General features: G+C 41.6%; 1 protein-coding gene and 1 long non-coding RNA gene across 2 annotated transcripts in view; one reads left to right on the top strand and one right to left on the bottom strand.

Moving 5' to 3' along the window:
* The first annotated feature begins 25 nt into the window (after positions 1-25).
* Positions 26-14,491, top strand: part of LOC123478241 (uncharacterized) — a 27,516-nt gene continuing 13,050 nt past the window's right edge. The window contains exons 1-2 of the long non-coding RNA XR_008425304.2: positions 26-203; positions 1,545-1,615. This is a non-coding gene — a long non-coding RNA (uncharacterized lncRNA). The remainder of the gene's footprint in view (positions 204-1,544; positions 1,616-14,491) is intronic.
* Positions 6,359-14,491, bottom strand: part of FBXO28 (F-box protein 28) — a 24,168-nt gene continuing 16,035 nt past the window's right edge. Inside the window, exons 4-5 of the mRNA XM_053912708.1 lie at positions 12,874-13,069; positions 6,359-10,980 (exon numbers count right to left, since the gene is read on the bottom strand). Coding sequence (XP_053768683.1) covers positions 10,586-10,980; positions 12,874-13,069 — 591 coding nt within the window. The 3' untranslated portion in view covers positions 6,359-10,585. The remainder of the gene's footprint in view (positions 10,981-12,873; positions 13,070-14,491) is intronic.

The raw sequence follows: 14,491 nt of genomic DNA, 5'->3' as shown, positions 1-14,491 counted from the left end.
CCCCGGGTCCCGCCCCCTGCTGACCGGAGAGGAGCGTGCGCGGCGTGCGCGACGCTCGTGGGCCCCTGCGCGGGGCTGGGGTTCCGCGGCTGCGTGACGCGGCGTTCTGAGTTCTGTGACTCCGCCACGCGGCGGGAAGCGGAGCTTCTGCGAGTCCCGGCCCCTCGGCCTGTGTCGCCCGCGCCCGGGAAAAAGATGGATGGGTAAGGAAGGAAATCCGGCTCCGCTTTAGCGCTTTGGAGAAGGCCGGTGCTCGGCCACGAGGATCCTTGGTCATTAGTAAGTGACAAAGTGGCAACGCCCCAAGTTTTAATGGTGAAAAGCAAATGCTTCATTGAGCCCCAAAAGGCTGCCTCCTGGAAATAATGCCTCAGGAAAAAACGCAGGGTGTGTGGCAAAAATGTGAGGGGAAAATGATAAGGAATGTGCCCTCTTGCCTGAATAATTCTAGTGTGACCATTTGTCGTACCAGATGATTGCCCCACTTGACGTCTGTCGCAGGAGTTATCTGAAGCACAGCCTCTTCCGGAGGGAGGAAACATTTTGTTTCGAAATGAGATACCACTTCTCTATTAAAAAAGAGACTGGCTAAAGTTACGAAAGGAAGAGTACCAGCCATGGCGCGCCTCACAACAAAACGCACACACAGACCCAAAATCCGATCAAAACCCCGGATCCACCTGCTAATGTATAGGACTAGGGAATCGACAGGGCAGGGGAGAGTGTTCCCCTACGCAGCAGAGGTGCATCAGCAAGATCCTGACGGTGGGAACCTCTGGGTTCTTCAATAAATAAAATGCGATGGGGGAAACAAGAAAAGGGGAAACCTGTAGGCTAAGAGATGCGTAAACGACCCTTCGGCCAATTGCAACGTACTGACCTCATTTTGATGGATTCCAGTGGTCCAATTTTTTTGGAAAAATCGGCAGGAGATAATTCAAATATTGCTTGGATATGTGGCAGTATGAAGAAATTATTGTTAATTTCTTTAGGGTAATAATAGTATTATGGTTATAGGGGTTTTTTTTAAGGACCATATCTTGTAGAGATTCATACCAACATAGCTTTTTTCCCCAAGTATTTTTAATCCTTGGTTGGTTGAATCCGCAGGGGCAGGACCTGCGGATGTGGAGGGCTGACGGCACATGCAATTCACCGTACATGCGATACTATACCGCCAGTCAAAAAACAGAGGAAGTCCTCTGTGTCGATAGGAACTGATTTCCAAGGTGTACTATGAAATGCAAAACATTAGGTTTGGGGGCAGTGTGTGTATAATACACATACAATATATGATTCCTTGGATATGCATAGCGTATGTTTCAAAAGACACCCAAAAATGATTGCATTGTAGGACAGTACGTGGGAGGCTAAGGGAATGTGGATTTTCACATTCTAAAGAGAAGGAGAAAGAATTTGGCTTCAGCCTTGTTGTGGAGATTGGCAAACAGTTTGATTACACATACGCATATTTATTCAGTTAAGACTTCTAATGGTTCTTAATGCGTTATCGAGCTTTCATATCTTTTCCTTACTCTTGCCAGGTGATTTGTCTTCAGGCAATCATACCAGTTATTCTAGAAAGACACTATCCAGTCTGCTGTGAAATGCCCAGGTGAGTCCCAGCAGTTCCTGAAGCAGCCATGAGGAAATTGCAGGTGAGGTAGTTTTCAGATCATACTTTTGCAATCAAGGGGTCCTTCCACGCCAATTTTTCATTTTCCCTCTGTTTGATAATTGGAAGGGCAATCCTTTGTTAATACTATTTCGATATTGACATAGTTAAGTTCTAGTAATGGTGTTGAAAGCCCATGGGTAGCTTTGCTAACTTTAATTCATAGAACAGTAATTACAAAAGGCATTCTTTATTCACTTCCAACACACCTTAATCATAATAATAACAACTTTTATGTCATCTAGTCCTTGACACCAAATAACAGGCAACTCTTCTCATCAGTAGTTAATTGCCAATAAATATCTTGTCTCACTTATTTTAAAATGTGTTATTTAATTAGAAAACTAGCACATATAAATGGGCCGAGCAGTCCCCACGTGTGTCTGTAACTAAAGCTGACAGTGTGCGGAGGGCAAAACTACACCTGGCCTGTTCCATCCTCTGCTCTGCGGGCCTCACTCAGTGTATCAGGTGCTGCCCAGTTTGGGGGCATCATACACACTGGACCTGTCTCCTCTGGACTCCTGCAGCCTTGCTCAACTCATTGGCTTGTTTTCGTTGTTTTTAGTCGGTTCTTCAGGATTTTTCATACACAAGATCATGTCATCTATCAATGAGATAGTTTTACCTTTTCCTCGCTGGTCTGGATGCCTTTTATTTCATCTGCCTAACTAGCTGCTCTGATTAAAACTTCCTGAAACTCATGGATTCTCAAGGAACCCCTAATAGTCAAAAACAATCCTGAAAAAGAACAACAAAGCGGGAGGGCTCACATTTCCTGATTTTAAAACTTGCTACAAAGCACCCTGACCAATGCGACTCAGTTGGGTGTCATCCAGCAAAGTGAAAGGTCTCCAGTCCAGGCACATGCCTGGGTTGTGGGGCTGGTTCCCGGTTGGGACGTGTATGAGAGGCAACCGAGCGATATATCTCTCCCTCCCTTTCTCCCTCCCTTCTCCTCTGTCTAAAAATAAATAAGTAAAATCTTTTTAAAAACTTACTACAAAGCTACAGTAACCAAAACAGTGTGGTGTTGCCATAAAAACAAGCACAGACTAATAGAATACAAGAGAGAGTCCAGATGTAAACCCTTGCATATTTGGGCAATGAATCTTGACCAAAGATTCATTGAAGCGTGCCAAGAGCATTCAGTGGGGAAAACATTCTTTTCAGCAAATGGTACTGGGAAACAGGACCCTTACCTAAGACCATGCACAAAAATTAACTCAGAATGGATCCATGCCCTAACTGTAAAATCTACAACATACAAGAAAACATATTGCAAAATCTGCATGACTTTGGAACTTGGCAATAATTTCTTGGGTAACAAAAGAAAGAAAAACAGACAAATTGGACTTTATGAAAGTGAAAATATTGTGTGGATGAAAAGACGTTATTGAGTTAAAGAGCCACCCACAGAATGGAGTAAATATTTGCAAATGATATGTCTTACAAAGAATTAAGATCCAGAACATACGTGAATCTTTCAAATTTTGTCCTATTTTTGACTTTTAACTCCATTCTGTTGGGGTCACCAAACATACTTTGTCTGACTGCAACCATTTTAAGTTTTTGAGAATTATTTTATGGCCTAGAACAGGGTGCATCATAGGAGTTGTTCCATGTGCACTTGAAGGTGTGTTCTGCGTTTTTGTGTAGAATGTTCTGTGGATATTCTTTTTAGGTCTAGAGAGTATACGGTGTTATCAAGTCTTCTGTTCCCTTGTGGATCATCTGTCCGGCTCTATTTATCACTGAAATGGGGTATGAAGTCCCAGCTGTTACTGCTGAGTTCTGTCAGTTCTGCCTCAGGTATTTTGGGATTCCGTTCTTAGGTGCCTATCCTGTGAACCTTAGGAGAGATTTCAGTGGCCCATTGTCAAGGTGTGTTGCCTGTGCAATTCAGTTACCCCAGTAATGAAAAAGGTGTTACCTCAAATCATCTCCAAGGTCTCTTTTTGTTCTAGGATTCTAAGAGATGCCAAAAACTAAGGTTGATTGAAAATAAATTCCTCTAGGAAGCTAGAAGGCCTGTAAGAGGTCACACTGTTTTATGTGCTTAAAAGGAAAATAATATGTAGCCCTGACTGGTGTGGCTCAGTGAATTGAGTGCTGGCCTGTGAACCGAAAGGTTGTGGTTCGATTTCTGGTCAGGGCACATGCCCGGGTTGCAGGCCAGGTTCCCGGTTGGGAGCATGAGAGAGGCAACCAATGGGTGTATCTCTCATGCACTGATGTTTCTCCCTCCCTTCCTGTCACTCTCAAAATAAATAAATAAATAAAATCTTTTTAAACAAGAAAATAATATGTATATTTTCAAAGCACAGAAAACAATTCGCAGATATGTTTGTGTGTGTAGATGTGTACATACAAGGTCTGTCCAGAAAGTATGCAGCCATGTAATATGAAAAATAGAGACATTTATTGAAGAAAATACAAGAAACACTGTACATAGGACAGTGACTCCTCAGTCCCCTTCAAAGTTGCACCTTGGGACCTCCCACAGTTCTCCCAGTCACCATCATTTGCCCTGTCATATTTTCCCAAATCTCATCAATGGTCTGAAATCTTCCCTTTCTGGGAAAAGCCAGAAGTCGCAGGGCACCAAATCTGGGCGGGGGGGTGGGGGGTGGGGGGTGGGTTAGTCACCTGGGTATTTTGATGTTTTGCCAAAAAACTCTGCACAAGTAGTGATGCGTGAGCGGGTGCGTTGTCGTGATGCAGCTGCCCATCACCAGTGGCCCCTAGCTGCGGCCTTCTGAATCACCCAGCTAGTTTCCGTAGAGGAATGTTCAGGCTTAAACCAAGATTTGATGCAGATTTGTTGCTTTATTCACTCAGTCATTCTGAATGTGACAGCCACACAGTACGCACACTCAGTGTCTGCCGTCCCCACGGACGAGTGCAGTGAAGTGGTCATTGTTCATGCACATGCATTCCAGTCCACTCTCCTTGGTTGCCGGGTTACATCGCTGTCATGCAGGATGGCTGGACTTTTTCCAGATAGACCTCGTAGGAGGCATTGACCGAATGTATTTTCTTAGTCCCTGATTTAAGTGTGTGTTTGTGTGTGTGTGTGTGTGTGTGTGAGAGTGTATACACTCATATACATAATAGTCTGTACCGCTGTTTGTTTGGTGTCATGTGTATATTTCTGTATATCACCACTATTGATTGTTTACTCTCTGCTCACTGTGCTTTGGGTTCTGTATGAACCCTTTGACATGCATCCCTTTATTGTCATCTTCCATTTACGACACAAGCTGCCTTTCACTGCTGCCTTGGGACTGGAGGGCGGCTTCTCTGGCAGCGCCTGGGCTCCTAGAAATTGGCTATCTGCAGAGCTGAAGCCCTTTCTTGTAAGCTCACTCTAACCCTCCAAAGGAAGAACAAATACTTGAGCCTTCCCTTCCTTCCCAGACTGACTGTTTACGCTGCTGCGTCACATTCTTAGTAGAACCTGGCTTTTGTGCAATCTAAAGAAAAAGGGGGAAAGAGAATTTATAAAAAACACAAAAGTTGGGCAAGTTGAAAGCTATTTAGTTGATTGTAGTCCTATGAACAGAACTTACTGAATTTCAGGGTGTTCATCCTTGGTTCGTCTTTCCTTTCCAATCATAATTTGCACTTTTTGCCCAAACATCCATCACTCGTTTTTTTTTTCCTTCACAATTCCCTACAATTTTGCTTTGAGGAAATGACTCACCAAAACCAGAGGGATGTATACAAGCAAGTTGAGACAGACTTTTCTGGACAAAACAACCTTTAAATAGGTTCTGTAAGAACTGTTTCAGGAATTACCAGGGGAAGTTTATAAATAAAGGAGACATTTGGTTTTTTTAAAAAATAATAATAATATTGGTAAAGATCCTGGCTTTCCTGGCACCGTGAATGTGTTATGTGGCAACTAAGCCATCCAAAGGACATAGAACTAGAGAGTGCCACCCTGATCCACTTTCTGAAGACTGGGAGAGCTGGCAGCAGCCTTTACTCTCCTCTTTCTGTGATGTCTGAGTGACCAGAATGAAGAGATGGTGCTGGGATAACGGGCGTCACTTCTGTCACCTGTGCCCTGCAGCACAAATTTTGCACTGGTTGGCATCATATAGTAAAGCGACTGTGGACATGCTGTGGCCTCAGACCATACCTACTGCTGGGATTGTCTCCTACTTGAGATTACAGGTTCTCGAAGCCATCACAATGCTTTCTACCTGCGTCCCTGGGGTGCATCCACGGCGTCCTCCAAGGCCAGCCTCTTCCTGATTTTCAGTTCCATGTTAGTCTTAACGTGAGGGATTCAGGCATTGACTACTTGCAATGGATGTATGGAGTGTTCGTCTATGTTTAATGCTAAGTTGAGAATTAACGTGATCTAGTTTCATAGCTCCCAGCTATCTTAGAGTCTAGTGTAGTGTGGTAGGGAGTACAGAAGCTTTGGAGGCAGGTAGGTCTGGGTTCAAATCCCACTTTGGCATTTACTTGTACAGCATTGTAGACGTGGTGCTTAACCTGAGTTTAACTTCCCTGCACAGAGAAAAACCTACTTCATGGGCAGCTGTGAGGACTCCAGTAACATGTGAAACAGACTCTCCTGATTCCAGAGGTGGTAGCTGTTCACATGGCATCTGTTCGAAGTAGAGCTCCGTAACCTTTTGTGCATGAAATACAAAGAGAACAGGCAGCGCTGGTAACAACACGTTTATTTCCGTACCCTGCTGTGTGACCGGAAGGTGGTTTTCACTTTCCAATAATTGAATTAGGTTATAACAATGAAAATTCCAGAAGGTAAACTGGTCATTTATTGTTGCTCATGAGCATTAGCAAACAGACATGGTACCACATAAAGGAATTTGAAACACTTCTAATCTTTTGGTATAGTTTTGAATACGGACCAGTATACTTTGGCAATGGACCTAATAGATTACCAGTAGGCTTCTAAATCCCATGATTCTCTTCAGACACAACAAAAATTTGGATTTACCTTTTGGCTTTAGAAATTCAACAGGAATTCTTAGGAGGCTGCCAAAGGCCAACATGATTTGAGCCTATCATACTTATCATGATTATATATATATTGCTATTAAAAATAAAATCATGGTAGGCAGCAGCCAACTACTTGCTCGTTTCTTTTTGTAGTTTAGCATCTTTAAAGATTAATTCACTTCAGAGTGGCAGACTATACAACTTTGTTATTTTTAAGTAGGTTTATTAACCTTATTAACCTTTTGTGGACTCCTTAATTCAGATGGATCCGAATTCAGTCAAAGAACTGGACAGTGTATCAAAGTGGATTTTACATTAGAAACAGCCATTCCCAAGAGACCACATTCTACAGGACGCTGCCTTTCAGAATGCCTTTCATTCCTGGCTTCAAATCTTACTTGCAGCATTTGATGCTTGCAGGTGGTTTGGTAAGTGTTAATAAATGGGTACTCATTGCTAAAGCAGGGCGTAAGAATGTGCTGGTCACCAAGTATGAGATTTTACATAACTTAAAATTATATACTGTTGGAAATCGACAAGATAGGGAGTTCCTAGTTCCTAGAAAACATTATGGCTGAGGAAATAGAGAACTCAAAAAAGGAATCCACCTCCAAGAAACTAATTCAGTATAGTAAAATAGAGTTAAGTGCCCTGTCTTAGGGAAGTTTATTAATAATAAGGAGCTGGGAAATCATACATCGTTTCTTTGGAGATTAAAGTGCAGGCTATGAAATGGCATATAAAATAATGCATAAAATAGTGCAATCTTAAGGTGCCGTTTTTATTATACATAGCCTATGTTCATGTCCATTTTCAAAATCCAGCTGTAGTGACACCTTCTAGCTTACTTATTTAGGCATTACTTATACTCTTTTAACCACCTTTGGGGCTACATAGACTATTTTAACATTTTAACAAGTAGAATGATAGCGCATACATCTTGAACCCACTAAGTAAGAGATTAAGGCAAGCCCCTGTAAAGTTCAGTACTCCAAACACCACATTTTACAGAAAAAAAAGTTGCTTCCAAAACCAGTGGCTTTCGACCCGATGGCACCCCCAATCGTTTTTAAAACATGATTACTCTGAATAATTTGTGTTTGCCCATCAATTCCCGGCTCTGTACAGCAAAAGAGGAGCTTGAAAAACAACAGGTTCTAGAACTCATGTTCTGAAATAATCCTTATTTCAGAATATGTGAAAACCAAGCCAAGTCCACGTAGGAGGTAAGCAGAGGACCCTGTGGGGGGCAGCTCCTCACACATGCCTTCCACATTGTGTCTGTCTGTAGTGTTGTACCATCATCAGCTTTCACGTGGGAATGACCCCATTAACATAGAGAAGTCTCCTCTGAAAAACAGCCAAGGAAGAGGACAGGAAGACTTTTTGAAATGTTCTTCTAGGACAACACAGTATTAAATAACATTATAGCATTTATATTACTGACGTATGATCCAGGGCAGGATGGTTTTTCTCAGGAGGCCAGTTTACAGTTTTCCTGTAACATGTCAGTTTTAGCTGATCAAAATAATTGTGATTTGTTGAACCTTAAATACCACTATGCCATCCAAAAGCAAGTATAAAAGCTATCAAATTGGTCAAGGCAATATCCTAACATGTTTTATCTAGATAGTCGAAATAAGATTTAAGACTTAACAGAACTGTAGTGCTTTATTCTCCTACTGTTATGGAACTCTCATGCATTAACAATCGCAACTCATTAACCTATGGAGAGGTAACTACAAGTGTATACTGCAGAAATTTGGATTTGGAAAGCAAGATCTACCTTCTAAGAGTGTCCAAGTTTATTATGAAAGCCAAATACTCATGTTAACTAGTGGAAGACTATAGATACATTTAGGGTATCTAGATAAAGTTTATGAAGAAACCCAGGCAAGTTTAATTCTTTAACTACTACCAAAGAAATCATCTGAGGTTATATCCCTTTAATGCATAAAGATCATACTTTGTAAACCTGTAAACATGTACTTTGTTACCTAAAAGGTCTTCCTATTACCAGGAAAGCAGACTCTTCAAGGCCATGAGCATTCCAGTAGGCCTGCTCTGAAGTTACGACAGTATGGCTAGATCCTGTGATTACAAAACGTGAGACCTGCTGAGAAAATGAGTTCCAGACAGGGACTGTTATGGATGACCTTGGCTGACAAATCTTTTTTGGAAAGTGTTTATTTTAAAATTACCTTCCCGACACACCATGAAACACTTGGATGTTATTTTATGGTTTTTCATTGAAAACATACTACATTGTAAATGGAGTTTCAAAGTTAGACATAGAATTGATCAAAATCTAAGGGCAATATTCTGGAAGGACAGCATAAGAATGGGTAGGAGGCTTCATTTGGTGAGGTTAATCTGAAGGATGCAGAACCATGTCGTGTTGGACGAATAAGAAAAGATGATAACCTTGTGCTTTTATTCAACTAAGGTATTTACCAAAACCTTAGGTTTTGTACAGGTATTAAACTCCCACTTGGAAAGGGACAGTTTTCTACATTACACCTAAATTTATTTTAAATAACTGAAGCCCAAGGCAACAGCTGTTTAAAAGAACAGTCAAATAATAACGACATAATTTAGTACATTAAAATAAAACTAGAACAGTAATCGCTGAACGTCTCAAAAATATACAACTGGGGAAAATAACCACTGTACACAATTTGGAGGTTGTTAAAGTGACCTCTTCGAAGGTTGAACAGTGCAAGACATGCTTTTCCAGTTACAAGCTCAACACAGGAGTGCAAACAAAATTAAAGCTTTTGTTTAAAGTTGTAGGAGAAGGAAAGCTTGAACTCAATATTAGAAAGCTTCCCTCCGGTCATCCCCCAGAAATGAAATGCTCAAAATGCTTTTTCGTGGTACAGTGTTCTTCAGTGAAGTTTTCTTTCAATGGCAAAACTGCATCCCACAGGTTGGGTCCCCTACTGACACCACTGGCCATCACACTCCATCAGTGAGCACACTCAGTGGTGAGTAAGGGAAAGTTCTAGTTACCGGAGGTCTGATGTTGACAGAGCCTTGGGATTGGGCATTCTGCCTTGGCCAGTGTTCCTGAACCCTACAGAGAAGAGAGACTCTCGTGTTGTAAAACTGGAGGACAAATGGACTCACCCCTGCCCCCCAGAAGCCAGCTGTTGTGGTGGAAGATGTTAAGTGCTTAAAGACACTAAGACGCTGCTCTAGAAAGGGGAGGAGTATAGAGGTTCAAGATCAGTACCAGTGCAAGAGCTTTTTAAGCGAGTTGCCTAGGCAATGCATGCATCCATTCATGCAAATGTTGGACATGGCCCCAGAGGAGAACTGAAAACATGACATAACTGGAGAAATCCCTTGCAGTAGTTTATAAAAATATATAGTCAATACTGTAGAGGCTCCTTCTACAGTCAATACTATGGAAGTCCGTTTAGTTACCCATTACTTCAATACCAAAAAGCATTTACTACTTTTCAGACATTCCAGACAAAGGTCACTTATAACAAAAATCAACTTTTTTTTTTAAAACAAGATACTGTCCATTTAAAAAGTAGATCTTTTCTTTCAAGTGAACAGGACATTTTCTGTATTAAACTTCTAGTCTGTCAGGACTGGTTTAAGATCCTTAAGTAATGTGCATATATGCAGAAACAAATAAACTTTAAACATGTAATGCACAGAAAAAAGTTAACTCCTCAAAACATGATAGAATAGGTTTGGTTAGTACAAATCTATTGCAAAGTAAGAAGATTCTGTGCATCAGTTCAACCAGGAGAAGCGGGGAAAGAATGTCCCAACCATGAGGGTTCAAGTTTAAGGTGTGTTCTGAAAGCCTAGAAGCCTAAGGGACACCATGTCGCTCACAGCATCCTGATATGCATCACTGCTGAAGCCACTAAGCCAGGTCTTCCTCTGGAGCTAGAAGCACTTTCCAAGTTACTTTCTATTCCGGAGACGTTTAGATTTCCTAAGAGAGTCTATGGCTTCCACTGCCTTTTTCCGTTTCCGAGGAGACTCTACGTTCTGCCCAGACCCTGAGGGGCTTCCTACTGCGCTTTCCATTACTTCTCGCAGTTTGCGTTCCAGCTCTGCCAACCGTGCATTCTGTTCACCTATGATCTGGGTCTGCTCTAGCAGTTTCTGGTCCTGGTCTTGAAGCTGCTTCTGCTGTTCTTGCACTTTGGTGCGGAGCTCAGAAATTTCACGCCTGAGAACAGTCACACCAGCACCATTTGTCTTCACCTGCTGCTGGAGTTTGGTAACCTCTTGTCTGGAAGGGTTTTGCTTGGAGAAGAGCTGCATTGTTGTTAGGGCTGCAGAAGGTCCCGGAACTGCGGAAAATAGTTTAAAGTGGTCAGTCACTTAAAATATCTCGCTACCAGTAACACTTTATTAGTAAACTTATTTTGAAATGGAATGTCCATGTAACATTTCTGATCATTTCTTCTCTGCAATCTACTTGGTCTACTGGATTATTCAGACACATGGTTTTAACTATAAATGGGTTTGAATTCTGATTCTCAGGTTCACGTGGCAATGTGTGGATTGCCAGCAAATGGAGGACATTTAACGGCATAAACTTGGATTTAGAATATTATAAAACACTTTTGGACCTAGTAAGAAAACACAAGTAGTAAAATTAGAATACAGTGATTTTCTATCTTTTTCACACAAGCAAACAAACACTGGAGTTCGAGCTCTGATGGCTCAGTGGGTTGCGCGTCGTCTTGCAAACTGAAAGGTTGCAGGTTTGATTCCTAGTCAGGGCACAATCTTGGGTTGCAGACTAGGACCCTGGTTAGGGGTGTGCAAGAGGCAACAGATCAATGTTTCTCTCATACATTGATGTTTCTCTCCCTCTCTTTCTCCCTCCCTTCGCCTCTCTCTAAAAATAAGTAAGTACAGACCTATCATATTCTTCAGTTCTCTCTGTACTTAGTTACATGCAAAGGCTTAAACTTTAGCTAAATGGTAGAGATGCCATCAAAAAGTGGGTTATATCATTAATGATGATCATGAAGAATTTCTGACATCGTGTAGGAAGGCTCTGGAACTGTTCTGTTTTAGGAATAATACAATGTAACATGAACATAAAAATCACTGTTTTATACTAATAACCTACTTTTTTTTAAACCTTATCTCTTGAAGGTTTTTGAAAAGGACCAGATGGATGGGTTCATACCCTAAACCCATCATGCTAATTTCCTCCTTGTACATGTGAATAACCAGAATGTTTTCCTTGCTGATGCATTCTTTCTTCTGTGTTTATCCGACTGATCTGATCTTCCTTAAGATTCTGTCTTTGCTAGTCATTTGGCATTTAAATGGACACGCCTTTAAAATATTTCTCTTGTCTAAGATAACTTTGTTTTCGGTCTGGACCTGTCTTACCTTTTGAAATGGTAAGATCCTTGAAAGCAGATACCATGTATTACACTTCTTTTTAGTCTCCACAGGACACACTACAGTGCTGTGTGTATAACAGGTGCTCAATAAATAACAGACATATTAATGCTGAGATGCCATAGACTTTATTATTAAATTACAGAGAGGCACTCAGTTACCCCACTGAATCCTCCAGGGTGCTAACTAACCTGAACAAAATGTCTTACGAAAGTTTTTTTTTCTCAACTTAAAATATTTGCAAAGTTTGAGGATATTGAGCGATGTAGTCCTTCAGTAGATAAAGGCACAAATCTCTAGGCTCCAACATACTTTTGCAAAACAGCTACCACAGAAGAAGTGACAGTGTTCACAACAGCCTAATGCATGCTGTCTTTTAAAGTGGCACCAGGCACTCTGGGGGCTGAAGTAATTAACTGGATATTCCCATGAACAATTTTATCTGACATGTTTAATTGTTTTAGGATAACGAATATTAACTAGTCAGCAACATCAAAAAACATACCTCTGTATAGCTTTTCCCGCAATTCTACTTTAATGAATTTAAGTCAGTAGTTATGGATATGTACAAAAATTTAGCCACAGGACTGTTTTTCAGAGCATAGTTTACACACTGAAAAACTAGAGACAAACATGCTGATCAGTAATGGGTCAGTTATACAAGTTGCAGTCTACATTCAATTTGACATTAAAAATTATGTTGCAGATACACATTTACAGACACACAGCAGTTCAAGATACACGATTGAAGGAGAAAAAAAGCCAGTTATCAAGTCTATGTATGAAGGTTATAAACTGAACGTAGTAAAAACGAGAGGTACCTGGAGGGGAGCCCATGAGTCTTCCAGACACGTCTGATCCTGGTAATTTCCTCTTCAGAATCGGAACGATCTTTTCATCAAAGTACTCCATTGCCATGGAGGAAATGTCCCTCAACTCCTGCAGTACTTCGTGAGCTCGCTGAGGGGCTCTGGTGGAATTGACATATCTCAACACACGATAAATTTCATCAATAACCTAAAATAATGAGCTCTCATTAGCACTTTTGATTCTTTGTTTTTTAAGAAAATAGCTAAACAGGGAGGGAAGTGACTGCTTGTTTTGCAGTTCCTGTAAAGACCTAAGGGGTGACTTAACTGATGTGCTGGCCACTGACAACACCCCCATCTGTAACACATGGCTCGGCCCTGCTGTAAGGCTTCACAGGTTTCACACCCACATTCAGTAAGCCCCAAGCCCTGTGCTGGGCTAAATAATCAGGGCGAATGACATACAGCTCCTGCCCTGGAGAAAATCAGTGTGACTGGGGAGACGTGTGTAAACAAGTGACACAAGGCGGGATATAACACTGCTAAAGAAGCTAGAGGACTAAACTGAGAAATTACCTCCTGTGCAAACAGGGGCATGGGCATCACCACACCCTCAGCCTGCCAACCCTCCAAACCCACTTCGCTCCAGCCCGAATCTGTCTCCCAGAGCCCCGGAGGCTCAGCCAGACCACCCTCCCTTTCCTGCACTGCCACCCAGCATTCTGTCCCTTGAGGTTTTCTTTCTCTGAGACTTGCGAGGATTAAAGTGAGGTCCCCTCTAATCCCACTCTCTTGCTGTCACCGAAGTGCAGCAAGAGATCCTTCTTCATCTCCCGCAATCGGAACACATGAGGTGCAGCGCACATGGGAAGAAACACAATGCGGACAATCCTGGATCGTCATTCTCTTACAGGAAAAGTAGCTGAACCTTCTGTGGGCATTTTCCCTGCAGCTTTAATCCCTGGGCGGTTATCCCTAATACTTCCCATGGCCTCAGCGCAGACCTGAGGATAATAATTCACATCTCTGAAGACCTCCAGTCTGGCCGACATCTATTCCAATGGCCTTTAACTCCCCAAATTGTGGGTTAATCAACGGAACAGTTCTCTCACCAAAATATGTCAAACCACCTCAAATCCTATGCATTCTCTTACTGTATTTATCTAGCCAGTACCCAATTCTGAAACAATCTTACTATCTACCTTCTCCATTCCTCAGTTGGCTGAGGACAGAAACCATGCAATCCTGCAGGATAAGTGGTATGAGAAGCTAGTTCTACACGTACATGCCACATGCGGAATCCTACCGGGGTTGAAGATGATCAAATACTAGTTATGAAAAATATTTTTAAGTTTTAAAAACATGGTAGAAACCAAATAGGGTGACCATCACATTCACTCTATCCTGCTTATGTGTAAACTGACACAGTAATCAGTGATATACTGTGAATACCACCTAAGTCTTTGGACTGTTGTGGGTGAGAATTTCCATCTTGTTTAATCTACTGTTTAGCAGACAAACCTCCTACTGGAATATTGAACCTCATCTAGCATGTGGCAAAAGTAGGTTTACAGTTCATATAGAAAATGTCATAATTAACAAATAATACAAAAATAATCTGTTTTGCATA

Source organism: Desmodus rotundus, chromosome 10 (assembly GCF_022682495.2).
Source record: "Desmodus rotundus isolate HL8 chromosome 10, HLdesRot8A.1, whole genome shotgun sequence".
NCBI lineage: Eukaryota > Metazoa > Chordata > Mammalia > Chiroptera > Phyllostomidae > Desmodus > Desmodus rotundus.
The sequence above is the reverse complement of the archived record's forward strand: the minus strand, read 5'-3'. Positions and strand labels throughout refer to the sequence as shown.